Source organism: Ochotona curzoniae, unplaced genomic scaffold (genome assembly GCF_017591425.1).
Source record: "Ochotona curzoniae isolate NIBS_2020 unplaced genomic scaffold, NIBS_Ocur_1.0 contig_2210, whole genome shotgun sequence".
Taxonomy (NCBI): Eukaryota; Metazoa; Chordata; class Mammalia; order Lagomorpha; family Ochotonidae; genus Ochotona; species Ochotona curzoniae.
The window spans coordinates 32,912,949-32,932,593 of NW_024465369.1; the positions used below are offsets into that span (position 1 = coordinate 32,912,949).

General features: G+C 46.0%; 1 protein-coding gene across 2 annotated transcripts in view; it reads left to right on the forward strand.

Moving 5' to 3' along the window:
* The window catches only part of LOC121150660 (plasma membrane ascorbate-dependent reductase CYBRD1), a 28,692-nt gene extending 17,799 nt beyond the window's left edge, over positions 1-10,893 (forward strand). The window contains exons 2-3 of one of the 2 annotated variants that reach the window (XM_040971710.1): positions 6,733-6,887; positions 7,854-8,181. In XM_040971710.1, the coding sequence (XP_040827644.1) occupies positions 6,733-6,887; positions 7,854-8,096 (398 nt within the window). In that variant the 3' untranslated portion in view covers positions 8,097-8,181. Of the gene's footprint in view, positions 1-6,732; positions 6,888-7,853 lie in introns of both variants that reach the window. The other variant, XM_040971709.1, reaches the window with a different exon arrangement.
* The last annotated feature ends 8,752 nt before the right edge of the window (positions 10,894-19,645 follow it).

Here is a 19,645-nt window from a genome sequence, read left to right on the forward strand (position 1 = left end):
AAAAAAAAAAGATTCCAGTTATATGAATGATCTCAATGTCAACACTAAAGCCAATGGAAAGAGACCAAAATAAATAAATATATAATCTGGGAGGCCGTAAGGCAGATGATAAATCAGGAAGTCCTAGAGGAAAGACAAGATATCTGACTACATTAAACATTTTTGAAGTTATATATTACAGGAACAGTGAGGTGACATAGCAGGCTGATTTTTCCATCTGCAGCACTAATATCCCATATGGACATCAGTTCAAATCCTGGCTACTCCACTTACGAGTCAGCTCCCTGATAATGGCCTAGGCAAGCAGCAGGAGGATGGCCCAAGTGCTTGGGCCCACATGGAAGACCCAGAAGTAGCTCCTGCTTTTGGACCAGCCCAGCTCCATCTCTGTCTTTCCTACTCTTTCTGTAACTCTTTCAACAAAAACTGTTCTATACTTGCTTGCCTCATTTTTGGTAGGAGCGTAGCTCTTTCCTTCTGAGGGTGTCCAGGGTTTCCTTGGTACCATCTCTGCAGTTGCAAAAACACAGGCGCCTTGGGGCCCGGCGTGATGGCGCAGTGGTTAAGGTCCTCGCCTTGCACACCCTGGGATCCCAGATGGGCGCCGGTTCTAATCCCGGCAGCCTTGCTGTGGCCTGGGAAAGCAGTCGAGGACGGCCCAAAGCTTTGGGAGGAAGAGGGTTCTGGCTTCGGATCGGCATAGCATCGGCCATTGCACTCACTTGGGGAGTGAATCATCGGACGGAAGATCTTCCTCTCTGTCTCTCCTCTCTGTATATCTGCCTTTCCAATAAAACTAAATCTTTTAAAAAAAAAAAAAAAAACACAGTCGCCTCACACATGTGCTTTGAGAGAGGCGTTCCTGCCGGGATTCTTGGCTTCAGAGTGAAGCGGGGAGGCATTTTCTTTTCAGAGTCAGGAAGGATGTACTCCGAGCTGTGGTTTCTGGGGCTTCACTTGCGGGTGGAGAACAGGAAGCGGCGACTCCCTGGAAATCCTTGTCAGTCATGGGGACCCTCAGCAGCTCCTGCGGTGGCTGTCTGCTAGCCTGGCCAAATGCCCACCCCTGTCATTTTGTTTTGTTTTGGTGACTTGTTTATAAAGCCCTTATCTATGGCAGAGCAGGAAGAAGGGAGATGTTCCAGACAGAACTCCTCACCTCAACCCCTGCAGGGTGGGGTGGCCGCTGCCTGGAGCCGAAAGAAGCCAGCTTCTAGGAGCAGGCGAATCATAAACAGTACCACCACAGCAAGTTGGCAGATACCCAACTGTCCAACCTCGTGGTTGTGTGTAGACGGACCATCCTGCCTGGGGCCAGCCAGGAATTTTGTCCTGGGTATAAGATGCAGGTTCTGGGACAACTGAAACAACAACAAAATCATAACATTACTTTGAACCCCATTAACATGTATACACAATTATACCAGGGCACTCCAAAAGATTTGTGGAAAATGGAATTAAAGGGTAAGTTTATCTTTGTACAAGGCATGTTGAAATCCATGCATCCGAGGAGTTTCTTGGAAAGTTCATGGAAAATGCCCATTATAAAAAAATAGACATGGATCTCAAAATCTGTGTAACAAAATCTACTTCTCTTTTGGTTACTTCTGTTTTTCTAAGAATGTTTTAAATTGCCAGCTTGCAGTATAAATAGCAAGAAGCCTGGGAGTTCAACCTAAAACATAAATTCAGCTATTACATGGATATAAATCTATGAGTCATCACCATAATCCATTAGTGCCCATGATTTCATAAACTACCCGAATTAAAACCCACTGAACTACCTGCCACCCACCCTACTTTTTTCCCTGCATCTATTACTACAGCCTCAAGGTAACCATTCTCTTGGTGTTCTTATTCTGTTTTGTTCTGTTTTATAGTAATTTTAGAACAGATTGTGCTTCGATATATTTCTTTATTTAAATATATTTATGTAATTTTTACTGATGCTCCCTATTATTTAATTGTGATTTTTTACAGATAGTCTCATTCTACATCTATATTTCTGTTACAACTTTTTCCCCCACTCTACTGATTCAGTACCTGTATGATGCCTCTATATGCCAGTCCATTCATGTTGACACTTCTCTCCTCCTGTGTCAGCAGAGCACAGATTTATATCCACCCCTGCCCACTCAGACACACGTGCTGTCCTCTGTTACACTTGGCTGGCTGAGCCTGCATATCTGTGTCTCGCAGGCCTTATTTGCCAGGCTCTCCAGGCATATGCTTAGCAGTGGAATTATACACCAAACCTCAAAGGAGAAGGCCAAATTTTGTTCGCAGGGGCTGATCCCAGTTACAACCCTGCCGACAGGATATGGGCGTGGCTGCATGGCACAGTCTTGCCAGCTTGCAGCTTTGGCAGTTTTTCGTGAGCATCAGACTGGCGGGGGTGAAACACTGTCTTCTTATGGCTTTAATGTCCATCTCACTTGTGTTTTCTCTTCCAAAAACCTGTTGAAAATGTTTTCGTCTACTTTAAAAAATATGAGTTTTACTTTTCCTTAAAGTTGTAATTCTGTATCTTATTCTTCCAGTTTGAAACTAGTTTCTCATTTGTTAGGTTTTTTTTTTTGGTTTGTTTGTTTATTTTTTGTTTGTTTTTTTTTTTTTTTTTTTACTTGAGAGAGTTACAGAGAGAGCAAGGGAGAATTTTCCATCTTTTATCCACTGGCTAACTCCACGTGGCCGCAATGGCCAGAGCTGGGTCTGCTTCGGGCATTTGAGAAGTAAACTAGTACACAGAAGGGCTCTGTCTCTGTTATGCTGCTCTTCATGGAGAATCAATAAATCAACATTTTTAAGATCAGTAAATGAATAGAATGCTTCACATTTCCTCCTGCCTCTGTAAAAAACTTTGTTTCACTTCTTAAATCATGAATGGATGTGGATTCTATGGAATGACTTTTCTATGTCTGTTGGGATACAAATATGATCTTTATTCTGTTAGGATAGTCAGTTGCATAGAGTATGATTTCCAGCGTGGATGAATGCAAAGATTTTTTAATTTCCACAGGATTTTCTTGCTCTTTCCAATGGCCAGATTCCTAGCCCTTGTTTCCCTGTGCTAACTGGGCTGCTTAGAAGTGCCATTTCGCAACTTCTTGGCTTTGTGCAGCAGAAGGAATTTTGGCTTCTAACCTCTTCCTGGCTCAGCTCCAGGGAGCAGGTTGGGTTTGAGAACACTGGATTTGCAACCAGGCTGACCTCAGATTGAATCAGGTTCAGTTGCTCAGCTTCTCAGGATTTAGTTTGTCCACCTGTAAACAAAAGCCTGTGACCATTCATAAAATCTTCAGGCTCAAAGCCAAACTGAGGCATGGAAAGGCTCTGCCCAGGGCGTAGCACAGTGCAATGATACAGTCAGCCGTTGCGGTTGAAGCGTAAATCTTGTGGTGGGCTGCTCTATGATCTGAAGATATCATTTTACATTTCCCCAGTAGATTACAGGTGCACTCATGGTTGACAGCATGCATTTTATGTCATGGGAAATGTTACTCATAGCTTCATTCATGTACTCAGCAGAGAGCTGAATACCTGTTGTGTGCCACGTCACTCACTGGACTGTGGAGGAAACATTGTTCCCCAGACAAACCTGGGCTCAAAGACACCTGCTCCCTGCCCATGGGAAGCTTCCCTGGGAGGATCCGCACCTGAGGATTCAGTAAACAGGGTGGCTGTGGAGTGTTCTGGGAGAATGCTTCACTTGACAAAGGGTTGAAGGAAGTCACACCAAGACCTGAGATCCTGAGTCTGATTTGAGAGGGCTACCTCTTCCTGGGTGGATGCAGTAGTGTGCGGCGGGGAAAGCTTGCCTGATCTGAGAAATACAAGGGCGGTCAAGCGGTTCAGAATGTGGTTTGGAAGATGAGCTGGAGGCTCATCTGAACAGGTGTAAGCACAGGGAGAACAGCTTGAAGGTGTTTCCGGAGGCTCAGCTGACAAGTGGTGGTGGCTTAGAAGAGCAGCAGTGGCAAGGTGGATCATCCCTAAAGGTATTTCAGAGGGGGAAGCAATAAGATCTTGAGGCAAATGACATAAAGAGTGAGCAAGAGTCACATGTCTGAGCAAGTGGGTGATTGAGAAGGGGAACTTGGGGTCAGAGCAGAGAAGCATCAAACGCTTCTGAGAAAAGCAGCAAAAAAGATGTGAAGACTGCCAGACTGAGTGGGGCGGGAGGGCAGTGGCTGGTGACCCTGCAGAGCATTTTCACTGGAGGGCAGGAGCTGGACAGCAGTAGACTAGAGAGGAAGAAAGAGGTGAGGAAGAAGTCCACCCTGGGAGGAGGGGCGGGGAGGGGTGGGACTCGGACAGGCCAAGGAACCAAGGCAGGTGTTTAGGTGTCCTACCATGCTTCCACTTCTGCTTTTCATCCTGAGAAGCGTGGGCTTGTGAAAACACTGATGCGTGATGCCTAAAGGGTGGAGAGAGAGGTTGTGAAACCTCCCAAAGAGTCACATTCCTCTAACCGCATATTTAGGAAGAAGCGTCTAGGGGACACTAAATCCATCATAAAGGGAGAAAGGAAGTAACCACTGGCTTGGGATGACATTTTGGTTTGGTGACAGGAAATTGAAGCTCTTCTCTGAAGCCACTTCCCCCTGAACCCTGTCATGAGAAGTGAGTAAGATCATCTGCCAGTACGGGGAGAAACCCACCAGGGAATCGAAGACAAGCACTGGGAAGGGTGAGAGCCAGTTGATCCATCAGATGAGAGAAGGTGTACTGAGCAATGTTAACTGCCCATACCTGGGAGCATCCTCACCAAGAAAGGAGAGTAATGCTCGTCTCCTTGATTGGGATTTGCTCCAGTAGTACCAGCAGCCAGATCAAGTCGTGGGCACAGCCGAGCTAGGGTCACTAGATGGACATGTGAGAAACAGTGTAGCAAGGAGCTGTAGGCCATCACCAGGAGACTTTAGGGCTACTGTAAGGGGTCTGTTAACCTCTTCAGCGAAAAGCTGAGGACATATTATGTTAGGGTATTGAGTAAATTTTTTTTTAAGAAGGAGCAAGAGACACAAAGAGATTTCCCACCTCCTAGTCCACTCCCCAGATAGCTAGAGCAGCCAAGGCTGGGCCAAGCCAGAGCCAGCAGCCGGAAGATTCTACATCTCCCACATGGGTGCAGGATCCTAAGTAATTGGCCTGTATTTCATTGCTTTTCCAGGTGCATTAGCAGGGAGCTGGATGGGAAGTAGAGCATGAATTGGCACCCATATGGATGCTGGGTGACAGATTAAACTGATCTGCTGAAAGGCCGGCTGCTATTTTTTCTTACCCTCAGAAGAATCCCATTTTTTTCCCCTTGCAGATGAAGAGTGTAATTAGGAATGACTTTGGATGTCTTTCAAAGTGTTATCTTGAAGTTGGTGTTAGTACAATAGTGGAGAGGCCCATGTCTCCCGTCAGAGTGCCTAGGTTCCATCTCTAGCTCTGACAGCTAATTTTTTCTTTCTAATTTGTCTATCTGAAAGGTGAGGACAGACATACTGAAAGAGGTTATCAGAGAGATCCTCCATCCTGGCCCAGGCTGAAGCCGGGAGCAGGAGCTCAACCCAGGTCTCCCATGTGAATAGTCAGACTCAACTGCTTGAGCCACCTGCTGCTGCCTCCTAGGTATGCATTAGCAGGGAGCTGCGGTCAGAGGCAGAGCTGGGACTTGAAAGCAGGCACTCTGAAATGGGATGCTGACATCTCAACTGGCATGTAAACTGCTACCCCACAGGCCCACCCTATACACTTCTTAGTCTAAACTCACCTGTTTCATAAAATGAAACAACTTGACATGGTTAAATACATTTGCAGCTTTAAGGATGGAAATAATCTGGGGCTGATGTAGTGGGTAAAGCCCACCCCTGCAGTGCTGGCTTTCTATATGGGTGTCAGTTTGAGTCTCAGCTACTCTACTTCCAATCCAGCTCCCTGCTAATATTCCTAGAAAAACAGTAGAATATGGTCCAGCTGCTTGAGTCCCATGGGAGACCAAGAAGCTCCTGGTTCCTGGCTTCCAACCAGGCCAGCTTTTGCCGCTGCCGTTTGGGGAGTGAAGCAGTAGATGGAATCTCTCTCTGTGTCCTTACTTCTGTCTCTGCAACTTGTCTGTCTAATAACAATAATTTTAAAAGAAACAAAATGAATGGGAGATGTTAGCTTAACAAAATTGTTGCAGTATATATTTTCAGATCCCATCTCTCTCTCTCTGTCACTTAAAGGCAGATTTTGAGAGAGAAGGAGAGACAGATGTTTCACCTGCTGGTTCATCCCCCCAAAGGCCAGAGTGGCTGGACTAGAGGGCATTCAAAGCCAGGTACCAGGAGCTTCTTCCAGGTCTCCCATGTGGGTGCAGAGGCCCAAGGACCTCAGCCATCCTCTGCTGCCGTCCAGGCCATAAGCAGGGAGCTGGATCATTGGCCCCTTATGGGATGCTGCTGGCACTGCAGGCGGAGCTTTAGCTGACTATACCACCGTGCCAGCCCCAAGGTCTCACCTTAAAGACTGTTTAATGTAGATGTAAATTATACATTTTGTTTGCAATATGCCTACATAGAAACTCTCTGGAAGGCTGTATGAGAAGATGGCTGTCATAGGTGTCACCTGTGGCTGATGGAACGGGTGAGAAAACTTCTCACTTCACGGCCCTTGACTCCTAGGGAAAGGCTTGCTCATTTTACAATACTGATATAAAACAGTTATTGAAAATGATCCTTTGCACTTTTTGGTGTTCAGCTTCTCCTAGGTTTTTTCATCTTTCTGCTCCCGTGGGCTCCAGTGTCTCTGCGAGCAGTTGCCATGCCCATCCATGTTTATTCTGGACTATTCCTCTTTGGGACAGTGATTGCAACATCATTGATGGGAGTGACCGAGAAGCTGTTTTTTGTCCTGTAAGTTACCCTGCTCTTCCTAACTGTCTTACTTAAACTGTAGAAGGTTAGGTACTTCTCCAATGGGAAAACAATATAAAGGTAACAAGTCAGTTTAGGTCTTAAAAATTCTAAAGATTCATTTTGAAACAACTGATTGTATCACACATGTTAAAAGCTTAGAAAGGACTGACATTGTCTCTACTCGGGGCACACTTAAATAACAGCTTGATGCAATTATAACCTGTCACGAAGGGCTATACTATTTTAACAATATGGGGGAAAATCAGTTGAGAGGGTGGGAATTTCAGGGGATATCCCAGATCCTACATAATTGTACCATAAAATTTTTTTAAAAAAAAAAAAGCTTAGAAAGGACCAAAACATCCAACAAGTGTATTTTTTAAAACTTCTTTAAACATTTGATGTTGATCCACTGAGAGAATCAGGGACAGGAAAGCTCACGTTGGCTGTTGTGCTTCCCTCATGCCTGCAGTGGCTGGGGCGGGGAAGTGTCTTAAGCAGAGCAGAGGTGGCTGTAGACTAGCAGGAGCCAGGCTGCCTGAGTTAGCCCCATTGCCCTTAGGGTCTGCATCCATGGGAACCTGCAGCCAGGAAGCAGAGCTGGGAGTTAATCTAGGCTAAGCACCTGCCCCACAATAACTGTGGAAGCTGTAAATTGTCTTCCCAATCTTCTGGATGTGCTTTTCTATTAACTGCAGTGACAGGGTACATAACGTTTTTGGCTTTTGTTCCCACATGTAAGTAATGCAAGCATTCCGCTAGCTGCCATGTCCTTTTACAACTTAATGAGTTTTAACCATTTCCAAACACGCTACTGAGTGCACTGTAGCATAATGTAATTTCTCCTGGAAATCGGTCCATAAGGTACTAAGGTCCGTTTTGAGCAGAGACTTTGAAGTCTGATGTGCTGAGTCGCCCATTTGTAATGAAACGCCTTCCCCCTTCCCTCCCACCCCCTCACAGGAAAGACCCTGCCTACAGCACATCCCCCCCGGAAGGTCTCTTCACAAACACCCTGGGCCTTCTGATGGTGCTCTTCGGGGCCCTCATCCTGTGGATCGCCACCAGGCCGCAGTGGAAACGTCCCAAAGAACCAGACTCTACCCTTCTTCAGTCAAACGGGGGCGCTGCAGAGGCGATGGAAGGCTCCGTGGCAGTAAACCTTGCCAACAACCCGGACAAATCCGATCCAGACCCAAACAGTGAGGCGAGGAAAAGAAACTTCGCCCTGGATGAGACTGGTCAGAGGTCCACCATGTGAGGTGGCATGAAGACGTAGCCGTGTATACTTCACCTTTAAAAACTCACCCCAAAGCTTAGCTTCTTCTATTTAGCCGTATGATTTTATTTTAATCGTGTAAGAGGAGTTCTAGAAAGTGTTTGCATTGATTAAGGTCCATCTAATTTGGAAAGGGTGTGATTGATAACTAATAGGTGATATCAGTTGTGGTGATGTTACCTCTTTCTTCTCATGGACCAAACCCTTAGCACAGAGCTCAAAATGCACCTGCCCGCTGCTTCACTTGATAAACTGGCAACATCCACTGCCTCTTGTCAGGGAACCCAGTGATTACAAAAGTAGGCGGCACCAGCCCTCAAGTTTTCAAATCCAGCATGAATAGATGGGGCTGGCTATAGACCTTCATGCGACACACACATCGTAACTGGCTTGTATTGTGGCATGTGGGGCCAGCTGCTGGGTGAAGGAGGTAGATCATCTCCTGGTGGAACTTGGAACAGTCCCCACGAGTCAGCCAAGCCTGAGCTTTTCAGGATGATTGTCCTGTATAATCCAGATTCTAATGTGGTCGTATTGAAGATAACGCCCGAATGCTCAGGCAGCCTCAGCTCCTCTCCACATCTCAAAGGAGCTCTTTCCTTGAGCTTCTGGCTCTGTTTTTTTGAAAGCACTCAGCTAGCACCTTGCACCAGACGCTCCTCTGGGCACTTCACAAAAGCCAGCTCGTTCAGTGACAGTAAGGGACGTGTCATGATACTCATTCTACAGGTGACAGAGCCAGAGCTTGGCGAGCTCAGGGGACTTGCCCCAAGGTCACACAGCTCCTACATGGAGGAGCATGACCCTAAGCACTTCTCTGCTGTTTTTCTGTTTTGTGCTGAGACCCTCTCAGCCCTAAGAAAATTTCAGCTTTGGAGCTGGTAAAGGGCACTCCCTTGGTCGGTGGCCCTCTTCCAAGATTAGAGTCCCCGTGTGAATGGGGACCGCCCCACCACTCCCCCAATACCTGGAAATACGTCATGGGGCTCCTGCTGCTGCCTACAAGCCACGGTGCACCTTGGTGTTCCTTTGATCTTGAAATTGTATCTTGGTGACAAATTTGAGCAAGAACATCTGTACCTTTCAGGATTAACTAAGCATAATGATAGGGTCTTAGGTGCTGGGGAGCTTTGGAGCCAGGAAACACTTACCTCCTCCCCAGGACAACGGCAAGCCGTGGTCCCTCCCGACTGGTGGCTCCGGAATGGGGTGTTCTGAGTTTTGATGGAGACTCACCTGACCATTCCTCCTGCATGGGAACCTCTGTCTGGGCCCTAGGCCGACTTACATCCCTACCTAGAATTAAGTAGTGCCTATACTTCTCATTGATTGATGTTTGACCTTCCTGTAGCTTTAAACTAAACTATTGTAAAACGTAAAAAAGCTGTACCATTGACCACAAATTTGCTTAACACTACCAGTGCCTGTGGCATTGGGTTTTGAAGGTAACTGATGGTAGCTTCCACAGAGCCCTGGGAGTGCCACTCCATCACACACACCTCAGATGCCACAGGTGACCAGGAATGGTTACCCTGTTGCAGCGTGCATCCTTCTAACTTAGTTGTCTGACGCTCAGTAACACGGTTAACTTCTGCCCCAGGGAGGGCAGGACATGAACTTGGTGTTAGAAGGAATAACTGCACGGTCACCCACCAAGATGTTTTGATAAATGGATGTCTCAGCACATAAAAGCATTCCACAAAATACCAGAGTTTTGGGGGGGGGGGGGTCAATGATAAAGACACTGGGCCCTGAGAATCGAGGCCAAGAACGAGGTCATCAGTGCAAAGTTAATTGCAGTTTTGGCATTTGCACGCCTCCTTGGCAGGTGATCCCAGTCCCCCTCGGCTCAGCCGCTATTTTCTCCTGTGTTTTGGGCTAATGTGTGGGTAATCTTACAGATATTATAGGATCTTCTTTCTATTTCAGCCTTTCTGAAAACAATGCATTGTAAAATATCTCTAGAAAACCTTTCTGTTTAAGACTCTTCTTCTTTTCATGGGCTTTTAATTCTAACGATAATTGCACCATTATCTTTCCAAAGCCTACATTTCCTATGTAAAGCATCTCTTCCCTTCACCCCTCCAAAAAATCTCTCATTAAAAAACCCTCAAAGACGAAGGAGAGAATAAAGCCGCAGGTATCAATTCCAAAACAGTGATTGAAACTGCACCTAAATAATCATAGCTTCTATCTGTTATTTGCCAAGATCCGCTGGCTTGGCTTACTCCGTAATCTAAATTCAGAAAAGAAAGCTTTGTTTTAGCACTCACCAGAGTCAACATGCAAGCCTTCTCCGTCAAGGGGTTTATTGAGGAACCCAAATGGATATTCTCTTTGGAATCAGCGTCACCCAAAGCGTGTGGCTTCTGGTGTCAGACTCAGCCTGCCCTCCGATGCACTTTGCCTCGTGTGCTTCTGTGGCTTCGCCGGAAGCTGTGCTGTTGCTAAACAGCATCTCAGCCCTTCACAGCCATCACACTTTGGAAAGAACACTGCTGTGTCTTACACGTAAGAAAGTCTATAAAAAAAGAAGTTAGGATTCTGTAATCCCCTACAAGGTAGCTGAAAACTTTAAATGGACAAGATTTCTGTCTTTGTCTTTTTATCTCAGCACATTTATGAAAAGATATTAAATATCTTGAATATTTTATAATTTTGTAGAAAATATGCATCTATTTTTCCTTGACTTGTTTTTATATAGTAATAAAAGTTATTTTGCAAGCAAGCTTCATTGTTTTCAATTTGTCTGCTGTTCCGGAAGTTTGTTTATTATGGCTGCTTTCTTTTTTATTGTTGTTTTGTATTCATTTATTTGTTTGAAAGAGCAACAGTGGGGAGAGAGTGAGAAATAGTGGGAAAGAGAGATCCTTAAGAGCCAGAGCTGGGTCAGACTGAAAGCAGGAGTCAGGAGTTCAGTCTGGGTCTCCCAAAGGGGTGCAGGAACCCACCCGCTTGGGCTGGCCTCTGCTGCCTCCCAGGTGCCTGTGCAGGAAGCTGGATTGGAAGTAAAGGATCTGGATCAATACCAGCCACCTTGCAATACCTGATGCGAGTGTTTCAAGTAGCAGAGAATTGGTTTAGTTTTATTTTCCCTTAAGAATCTTTTTTTTTTTTTAATTGGAAGGGCAGATTTACAAGGAGAAGAAGAAGCAAATAGAAAGATCTTCCATCTGCTGGTTCACTCTGCGAATTACTGCAATGATCGAAGCTGAGCTGATCAGAAGCCAGGAGCTTCCTCCAGGTCTCCCACACAGGTGCAGGGTCCCAAGGCACTGCCTACCTCTTTCCCAGGCCACAAGCAGGAAGCTGGATGGGAAATGGGGCTGCTGGTACACGAACTGGTATCCATATAAAATCCAGTTCATAATTACTAATATCATGTGATTTTACTATTAGTTTTCATTGTCTTTTTTTTGTGTCTCTCTTTTATTCTGCTCTGCTGTGTGCATATTTTTTAGAATTCAATTAATCTATTGATTTTTTTGCCATGCCTCTTTTCATTAAATGATTAGTGTCTGCTTCTTGGATTACCATATGTGTGTACCTCAAAACTTTTGTGGAAAAAAAGTATTGTTGCAAAAAATTTGAAGTCTATACATAGTTTTTTTAATAATATGTATTTGTGATGACTTCATATACCTTTAGTATATATGTAGAATTAGCATTGTACCAAAATTCTCAAGATAATAGGTAATTTACTGATGCATAATTCTAGTCTGTTTTTGCTATAACTACATATATTATATACTCACGATCCAGTGTTGAAAGTTTTGCTTTAAATATTTATGTGTATTTTCAAGATATGAAGCAGTGGGATGGGCATTGGGTCCCAGTGGCCGAGCTTGTCATGCTCTCATCCCATACTGGAGTCCCAGCTGCCGTGCTTGCTGTCCACTCCCTGCCAGTGTCGCTGGGAAATAGCAGACAGTGGCCCAAGCAGCACGCTCATCTTCAGAATGCAGTCCATGGATACAGAATTCTAGGCTAACCTTTTTTTTTTTATCTGTGTACTCTGAAATGCAAAAATGCTTTGTGACAATAAGCCAGTGGTCAGTGTGTCCCTGTTACAAAATGTGTCCTTTTCCCTGGTTGTCTTCATGATTTTCTTCAGTCCTTTGGTTTTCAGTCATTTAATGATGATCTATTTGGATGGCATGGGGTGGAGGGGTATCTCCTGAAAAGGGTCTCCCTCACTCCACACAGGGGCATAACATGTAAGGCCGGGAAAGTTCCGGTGGAAGGTCACAGAGTCAGGGATCCCAGAACACAACTGGAGGGGCCCACCCTGCAAATCTAATCTGTTTTGCAATTCTGGACAGGAGTTTTGTCAAAAAGGGAGGACATCCACTGGGTGAACAAATGCCCATTTGTTCTGGCCCTGCTGTGCTTTTGAGTCAGCTGCCATCATTTCCCTCAAGCAGGGTGGTGTGAGAGGAATTTGAGGTTTCTGGAGTAGGAAGAAAAAGTCTTGAACTTGACCAGTGAGTGATCCATAAGGGTGGGGTGTGGGGTAGTTGGGACTTTCTGAAGTGTTTGGCAATCCCTGCCTGGCTCAAGGTCCATTGTATTAGCTAGTGGGTCTTCAGACTGAATAGGATCAGATGGTTTTCCCTGTTTAACTGTAAGAATGTTTGCTCTTTACAATCTGACATAGCAAATTCCCCAGTTTGGCAGGTGTGATGGTAGTCAGAAGTCTAGTCCAAATACATGCTTTGTGTATTCTTCGATCTAAGTAATCTAAATCCATCACACAAAGGCTAGGCTGAGACCATCACAAATGTCCCTTCTGTGTAACAAAGGAGAAAGGGGAATACAAGTTTGGCCTGAAGGCTGAGTTGGCTGGTGAAGATGCTGAGATTTTCTGAACAGGCCCATATTCTGGGATGCAGGGCTGGTGGACTGGCTCAGCTGCACCATGAGTGGGCCGGCTCCAGCTCAGCCCAATGCACAGGCAGGCAGGCCTGTGTCCCGTTCCCTTCCCGGGGGTGAAAGTGACAGCAAGAAGCAGCACTGCCTTTCTCCAGCACCCCTCTTCTACTAAGGTTTGCAGCCCCCCTCAAGTCGCTAGCCAGGGAGCTGTACATTGTCTGCAGGAGAGACTGGGCCCAACAAACCCACCCTGAACACCCAGCTGGAGAAAGGAAAGTAAAAAGAGCCTTGAGGTAAGAGGACCTGACTCACCTTGGATGGGAAGTCATTGCTTATTCTCTTTCTCTTTCTGTGTGTCTGTCTTGTCTTTCTGGAGAACTGGGTTACAAGTTGAGTGCAGGTGCCAACTGAGAATCACTATGGCAGTGATTGTGTGGCAAACCTTGAAAATCTTCTTGGTCTTTGGAAACAGTAAATAGAAAGACAATGGCCAAATACAAACTCACACCAAAAGCTATGTCATGCGTGAATAGTTGACAATAGAGAAAGATGTTCAGAAAGGATTCAGAGAAACCAAGAGCCTAGAGAGGAATTGGTAGATGGGAAATAGAAGGCATGCTTGTGTATGTGATGAAGCATCATGCAGCAGACAGCTCATTACTTAATAATGGGTACCTCTGGGGCTGGAGAAAATCATGCAATTTCTGTTTGCTCTATCTTCATTTTCTCTATTTAATATTTATTTCTTTTGTCTTAGAAAACATTACTGTTACTTTAAAATATGCATGATCAGAAATCCACTTGCTTGTTGACATCATCCAAATCTTTGTTTAGTCTAAGTGAACAAGAAGTTGAAGCGCATATTTTTTTTAAGTAGAATAAGTGTTTTCTTCACCTCAGGAAAAAGGAACTTAAGTATTTGTCAAAAGCTGGGCTTGGTCAGATACTAGATTGGCCTGAAGAGTCCTTTATTTGGCAGCTTTGTGAATCCCCATGGACATAAACATCCACAAGGCTTCCAAAGGTGATAGGAGTTCCTGGAAACTGGGCAGTGTGTAGCCCGTGAGAAATGGGGCCAAACAGGAAGAGCCGGATTTTTATGAAAATTCTGGCACGACCAAGAAGTGTAGCCTTGGACTAACTACTTAATTTCTGTGCCCGTTGTAAAAACAGGTCTGTTCTTGGGTACTCGCCAGTGAGCTCTTGAAAACTGTCTGTGTACACAGGATGTCTCAGAGGCACTGACCCAAGGGCGCAGTGGAGCGCCAGGCATCTGTAACATCACTGTCCCTGTAACGTGTGCTGCCATTCCCATCCTGCCGCACGGAATTGTCCAGAATTCTCAAGGACTGTGAGTGAAGGAAACCTTTTCTAATCTGGGTAAAAAGGGCTCCACAAAGGGCAGGAGGTGGGTGAGCTTCGCAAAGGTGACCAAAGGGGCAAGGCTAGTGTAGAGGATCAACTGAGAAGAGAGAGATGGACCAGAGCAGAAAGAACAGCATGGAGGGAGGGACAAGGGACCCGGTGCCCCAGCAAAAGCCGTTGGAAAGCTACTGATTGGGGTGTTAAATTCTCAAGAATGACAGTCTAAATGACTATTTCCCACAATGTACAATTCATGAGTACTCTCAGGCACCAGTGATCTGAACTGAACCATGTTTGTGTAGTTACTTTATGGCAAGAGAAGGACAGATTCAGCTAAGCCTCCTTGTCCTTAAAGATCTGTTACTGTACCTAATGGGCAGCTCATGGGTTTTTGACAAATATGAGGAAAAAGTCAAAATCAATAGACTGGTGTGGGAAATATGACACTAACTCAACATGACGAAAAAAGACATAATAGTGTCAGGATAAGTTGTTTTTATGCTTCTCAAAATGCACTTAAAGATCTATTATTATTATTATTATTATTATTATTATTATTATTATTATTAACTTGAAAGAATTGCAGATTGAGGTGGAAAAGCAGAGATATTTTCGCTCACTGGTTCACTCCCCAAATGACTGCAACAGCCAGAGCTGGGCTGGTATGAAGCTGGGAGCCAGGAGCATCTTCTGGATCTTCCATGTAGGTGCAGGGCCCCAAGACCTTATGATGTCTCTGCTGCTTTCCCAAGCCATAAGCAGGGAGCATGGTCAGAAGTGGAGCAGTCGGGACTTGAACCAGTATCCATATAGGATACTGGTGCCACAGGCAGAAGATTAGTGTGCTATACCACCACACTGCTCCTCTCCCAACCCCAAATTTATTTAGACGCCGGGCACAGTGGTTTGTGGTATTTTCATTTTGGTATGCCATGATTTGATTGTCCCGCCACGGCATGCTTGGAGCAGAGAGCAGAGAGCTTGTCCCGGGTTCCCAGTATGCAGCTTGAGAGGAGCTAGGGAATTCTCTCAGAGGGCCTCAGCCATCCCTGGACTTGTCTGACATGTTGAAATCATGTGGTAGTTTTCAATTCTGCCGACAAACTCTTTGATATTCTTCCCAATGGAAAGTAGAGTCCAACTCCCGTCCCCTTGGCTTGCTTTGACAAGTAGAATGTCAGAAGGCATGCTGTGTGACTTCTCAGACAAGGTCACAAAAGGGGGCACAGCTTTTGCCTTATTCTGTTCTCTCTTGAGATGGCTGTCTTTGGAACCTGGCCATGATGCTGTGCAGAAGCCAGGGAACCCCATGGAAAGAGCCTGTGTGGATGTGCTGATCCTAGCCCTGGCTGAAGTCCTAGCCAACAGCCAGCATCCTTGCACTGCCCTGGGAGAAAGTGAGTCGAGAGGGTCCCAGCCTCTGGTCTCTAATTCCCCAAGCTGATGCAAGGGAGTAAAGATTCACCACCCTTTGCAAACCCTGCCCAAATTACAGATCCACGAGCAAAACAAATGTCATCATTGTTTGGGAGTAGTTTGTTATGCAACCATGGGCCATCACATGTTGGCATGTGAACGTATTACTACACATATCCTCAGAGAAAATCTTGTAAGAATGATAACACTTTATACAAGATGAATCACAGTTATGGGGACAGGCCTTTAGCCTAGCAGTTCAGACGCCCACATACCAACCTGAAGCGCCTGAACTTGAGACTCAGCGCCAGCTGTTGACTCCAGCTTCAAGCTAAAGCAGGTCCTGGTGGGTGGGGGGGAGGGGCCAGAAATGGTTCGAGCAATTGAATTCCTGCAAAATGTGGGAGACCTGGGCAGGGTTCCGGTCTGTATGTCTGAACTAACCCAGTCTCTGCTGCTGTGGGCATTTCAGGTGTGAACCAGCAGATGGCAGTCTACCTGCACCTCTTTCTTGGCTTCTTAAATTAAGCAAATAAATAAATGATTATACAAGTCAAGATTCCTTCTGGTCCCCAGACTTACTCACTGTGGGAGCTCAGAAAGTCAGTTTCCTGAGCTTTAGTTTCAGGTACTGTAAAATAGACAGGGGGAGACCCGCTTGATTTCATCCATCCCAGCTTTATTGAGATATAAGTGACAAATGAAAAGTGTGTATATTTAACATGTACAACGTGAGGATTTGCTGTCCTGGAGCACCGGGACATCTGTCACCGACAACTCTTTCTTTTCTTTTCTTTTCTTTTCTTTTCTTTTCTTTTCTTTTCTTTTCTTTTCTTTTCTTTTCTTTTCTTTTCTTTTCTTTCTTTCTTTTCTTTTCTTTTCTTTCTTTCTTTCTTTCTTTCTTTCTTTCTTTCTATTTTTTTTTTTTGCAGTAAGAACATTTAAGATCTACTTTTACCAATTTCAAGTATGCAGTCCAGTATTATTAACTGTGGTCACCATGCCAGACACTGAAATCTTACTCAAAAAGGTTACTGGGGCTGGTGTCTGGCCTCGGATGTTCGCTGCTTGGGATGCTGACACCCATACTGGAGTGTCTGAGTTAGGGTCCCAGCTTCCCGCTAATGCTCACCCTGGGAAGTAACCAATGATAACTCAACTACCCCGTCACCCTTGTTGAAAACATAAACTGATTTCCTGACTCTCAACCTCATATGCTGGAGGCATGCTCGGGGAGTGAACCAGCAATGGAGATGGCTCTGTCTCTCAAATAAAGGAAACACATAACAGTTTAAAAAGAATTCACAAGGGAAAATGATGCTGTATTGCAAGTTACAGAACTGGATTCAAATAATTATAATTATAAAACTTGCACATGAGAAATACAAGGAGCCTGCCAGTGGGATTAAAGGCATGTTATCCTTTCCTTTTTCAAATTTTCTTTTTTAAAGATTTATTTTATTTTTATTAGAAAGGCAGATCAAATTTATGGACAGAAGGAGAGACACAGATCTTCTGTCTGCCGGTTCATTCCCAAAACGGCCGCAATAGCCCAAACTGAGCTGATCCGAAGCCTGGAGCTTCTTCCAGGTCTCCCACGCGGGTGCAGGGTCCCAACTGGGCCGTCTTCCGCTGTTTGCCCAGGCCACAAGCAGGGGGCTGGGTGGGAAGTGGGGCCGCTGGGACACTTGGACATGATCCGGCACCCATGTGGAATCCCGGGCTTAGCCATTGAGCCATTTTGCTGGACCCTCATTTGTCAAATTTTCTGTCCATCTACTTACTATAGTAACCCCAAAATGCATGCTGTTATTGTCTTTTTAATTGTTCATTCCCAGTCCAAACCCAGGGAGTGGTCAGTGAAGATTTATTTCTGTGTGTTCCCTGCCTAGTAAGTCGGGTCAAGTGGTTTGGATGAGAAACAGGAAGCTGCCGGCTCCTGGGGCTGGGAGTCAGGGTCAGCCGAGGGTCGGCTGCAGAACCTGGATTTCCTGCCTCCCTCCCTCCCCCCCGCGCCCTTCTCACCCTGAGTCTCATCTGGCAGGGCTCCACATCAGACCTTGTAGCACAGTGGGTGAAGTCACCATCTATGGTACTGGCATCCATAGGGTCAGCCATTTGTGCCCCGACTGTTCCACTTCTGATCCAGTTTCCTGCTGATGCACCCAGGAAAAGCAGCCAAAGATGCCCTAAATGTTTCAGTCTTGCCCAGCTCTGGTTGTTGTCACCATCTGGGAATCAACCAGCTTGGGTACAGGGGCCTGAAGTCCCGTGGCAAGCATCCTCATCAGAAAGGAAGATGGAAAGAAGAGAGAGAAAGGAAATGGTGTCAAGGCTGGAGTTTGTTGCCACAAGCCATGGACCGTCCGGAGCCACAAGAGGCTGGACAAGGCAAAAACGGTCTCCCTGGGAACCCAGCCCACACCCTGACTCCCAACTTCTGGCCTCCCACTTGTGAGGAAAGAGATTTTTCTTGTGTCACCCCCATCTGTCACCCAGCTTATGGCTAACATTTGTGAGAAAGCAGGTCCAGGAAAGTAACACAGTGAGTAACTCTCACCATCTTAACACTTGTTTAAAAAAAATGAAACTAAGTTTAAAAAATGGTGCCAAAGTCAGGAGCCAGGAACCCTACCACATCTCCCACACAAATGGGAGGGACCCAGCTGGCAGAGCTACCACGTGCTGCCTGCCATGGCACACAGCAGCCAGAAGCTGGAATGGAGGGTGGAGCTCTGAGTGGGGTGCAGGCACCCTAATTGGTGTCCTCACTGCTGTCCCAAACGCCTGCCCCGAAAGTTGTTAGAACACAAAGCAGCACTCTACACTGTGTGTAGATATGAACGTGCTGATAAAAGCATTAAGAATTGGGGCTGACGCAGTGGCATAGTAGGCTGATCCTCCACCTGTGGCTCTGAAATCCCTTATGGGCACTGGTTCATGTCCCGGCTGCTCTACTTCCTATCTCGCTCCCTGCTTCTGCCCTGAGAAGGTGACAGAGGACGGCCCAAGTCCTTGGGCCCCTGTACCTACCTGGGAGACTTAGAAAAAGCACCTGGCTTTGGGTTGGCCCAACTTCAGCCATTATGGCTATTTGAGGAGTAAACCAATGGATAGAAGATCTCTCTCTCTCTCTCTCTCCCCTTCGCTCAGTAACTCTGTCTTTTAAGTGAAAATAAATTTTTGAAAGAAGGAAGGATGGAAGGAAGAGAAAGAAAAGGAAGGAAAGATGATAGATGATGGACAGCAATGGGACCCTTAGCACCACGTCAGGATGGTGAGGCCATGGAACGCCGGGTAGGAGGGGCCTGGTGGAAGCCCACAGAGAGCTGCTGAGTGGGTGGCAGGTACAGCATGAACAACACCATGCTCTTCTTGTTCTTAATATTTACTTATGTATTTGAAAGGCAGAGTGACACACAGAGATTCACAGAAAGATCTTCACCTGCTGGTTCACTCCCTGGGTGGCTGCAACAGCGGTCAGGGCTGGACCAGGCCTGCCAGGAGCCTGCCACTCCAGCGGAGTCTCGCGTGCAGATAGCAGGGTCCCAGGCACTTAGCCCAACATCCTGCGGTGCCTTTGCTCCAGCCCCAGCTGGTATCTGACCTTTAGGCCATTGTGAGGGCTGGACTGTTTCAAAATAATCAGGCTGCAGAGAAAACTTAGAGGGGAAGGGAAAGAGGACAAGAAGTGGGGTGAGTGGGTGGATGGGATGGATTTAAACACCTCCACGGGGGTGGGGGGGAGCATTTTGTTTGGGTAAGGGACCACCGTCCCTAGGCCACTCGGTCCTCCTGACCGTTAATAAGCGGGGAGGAGCCA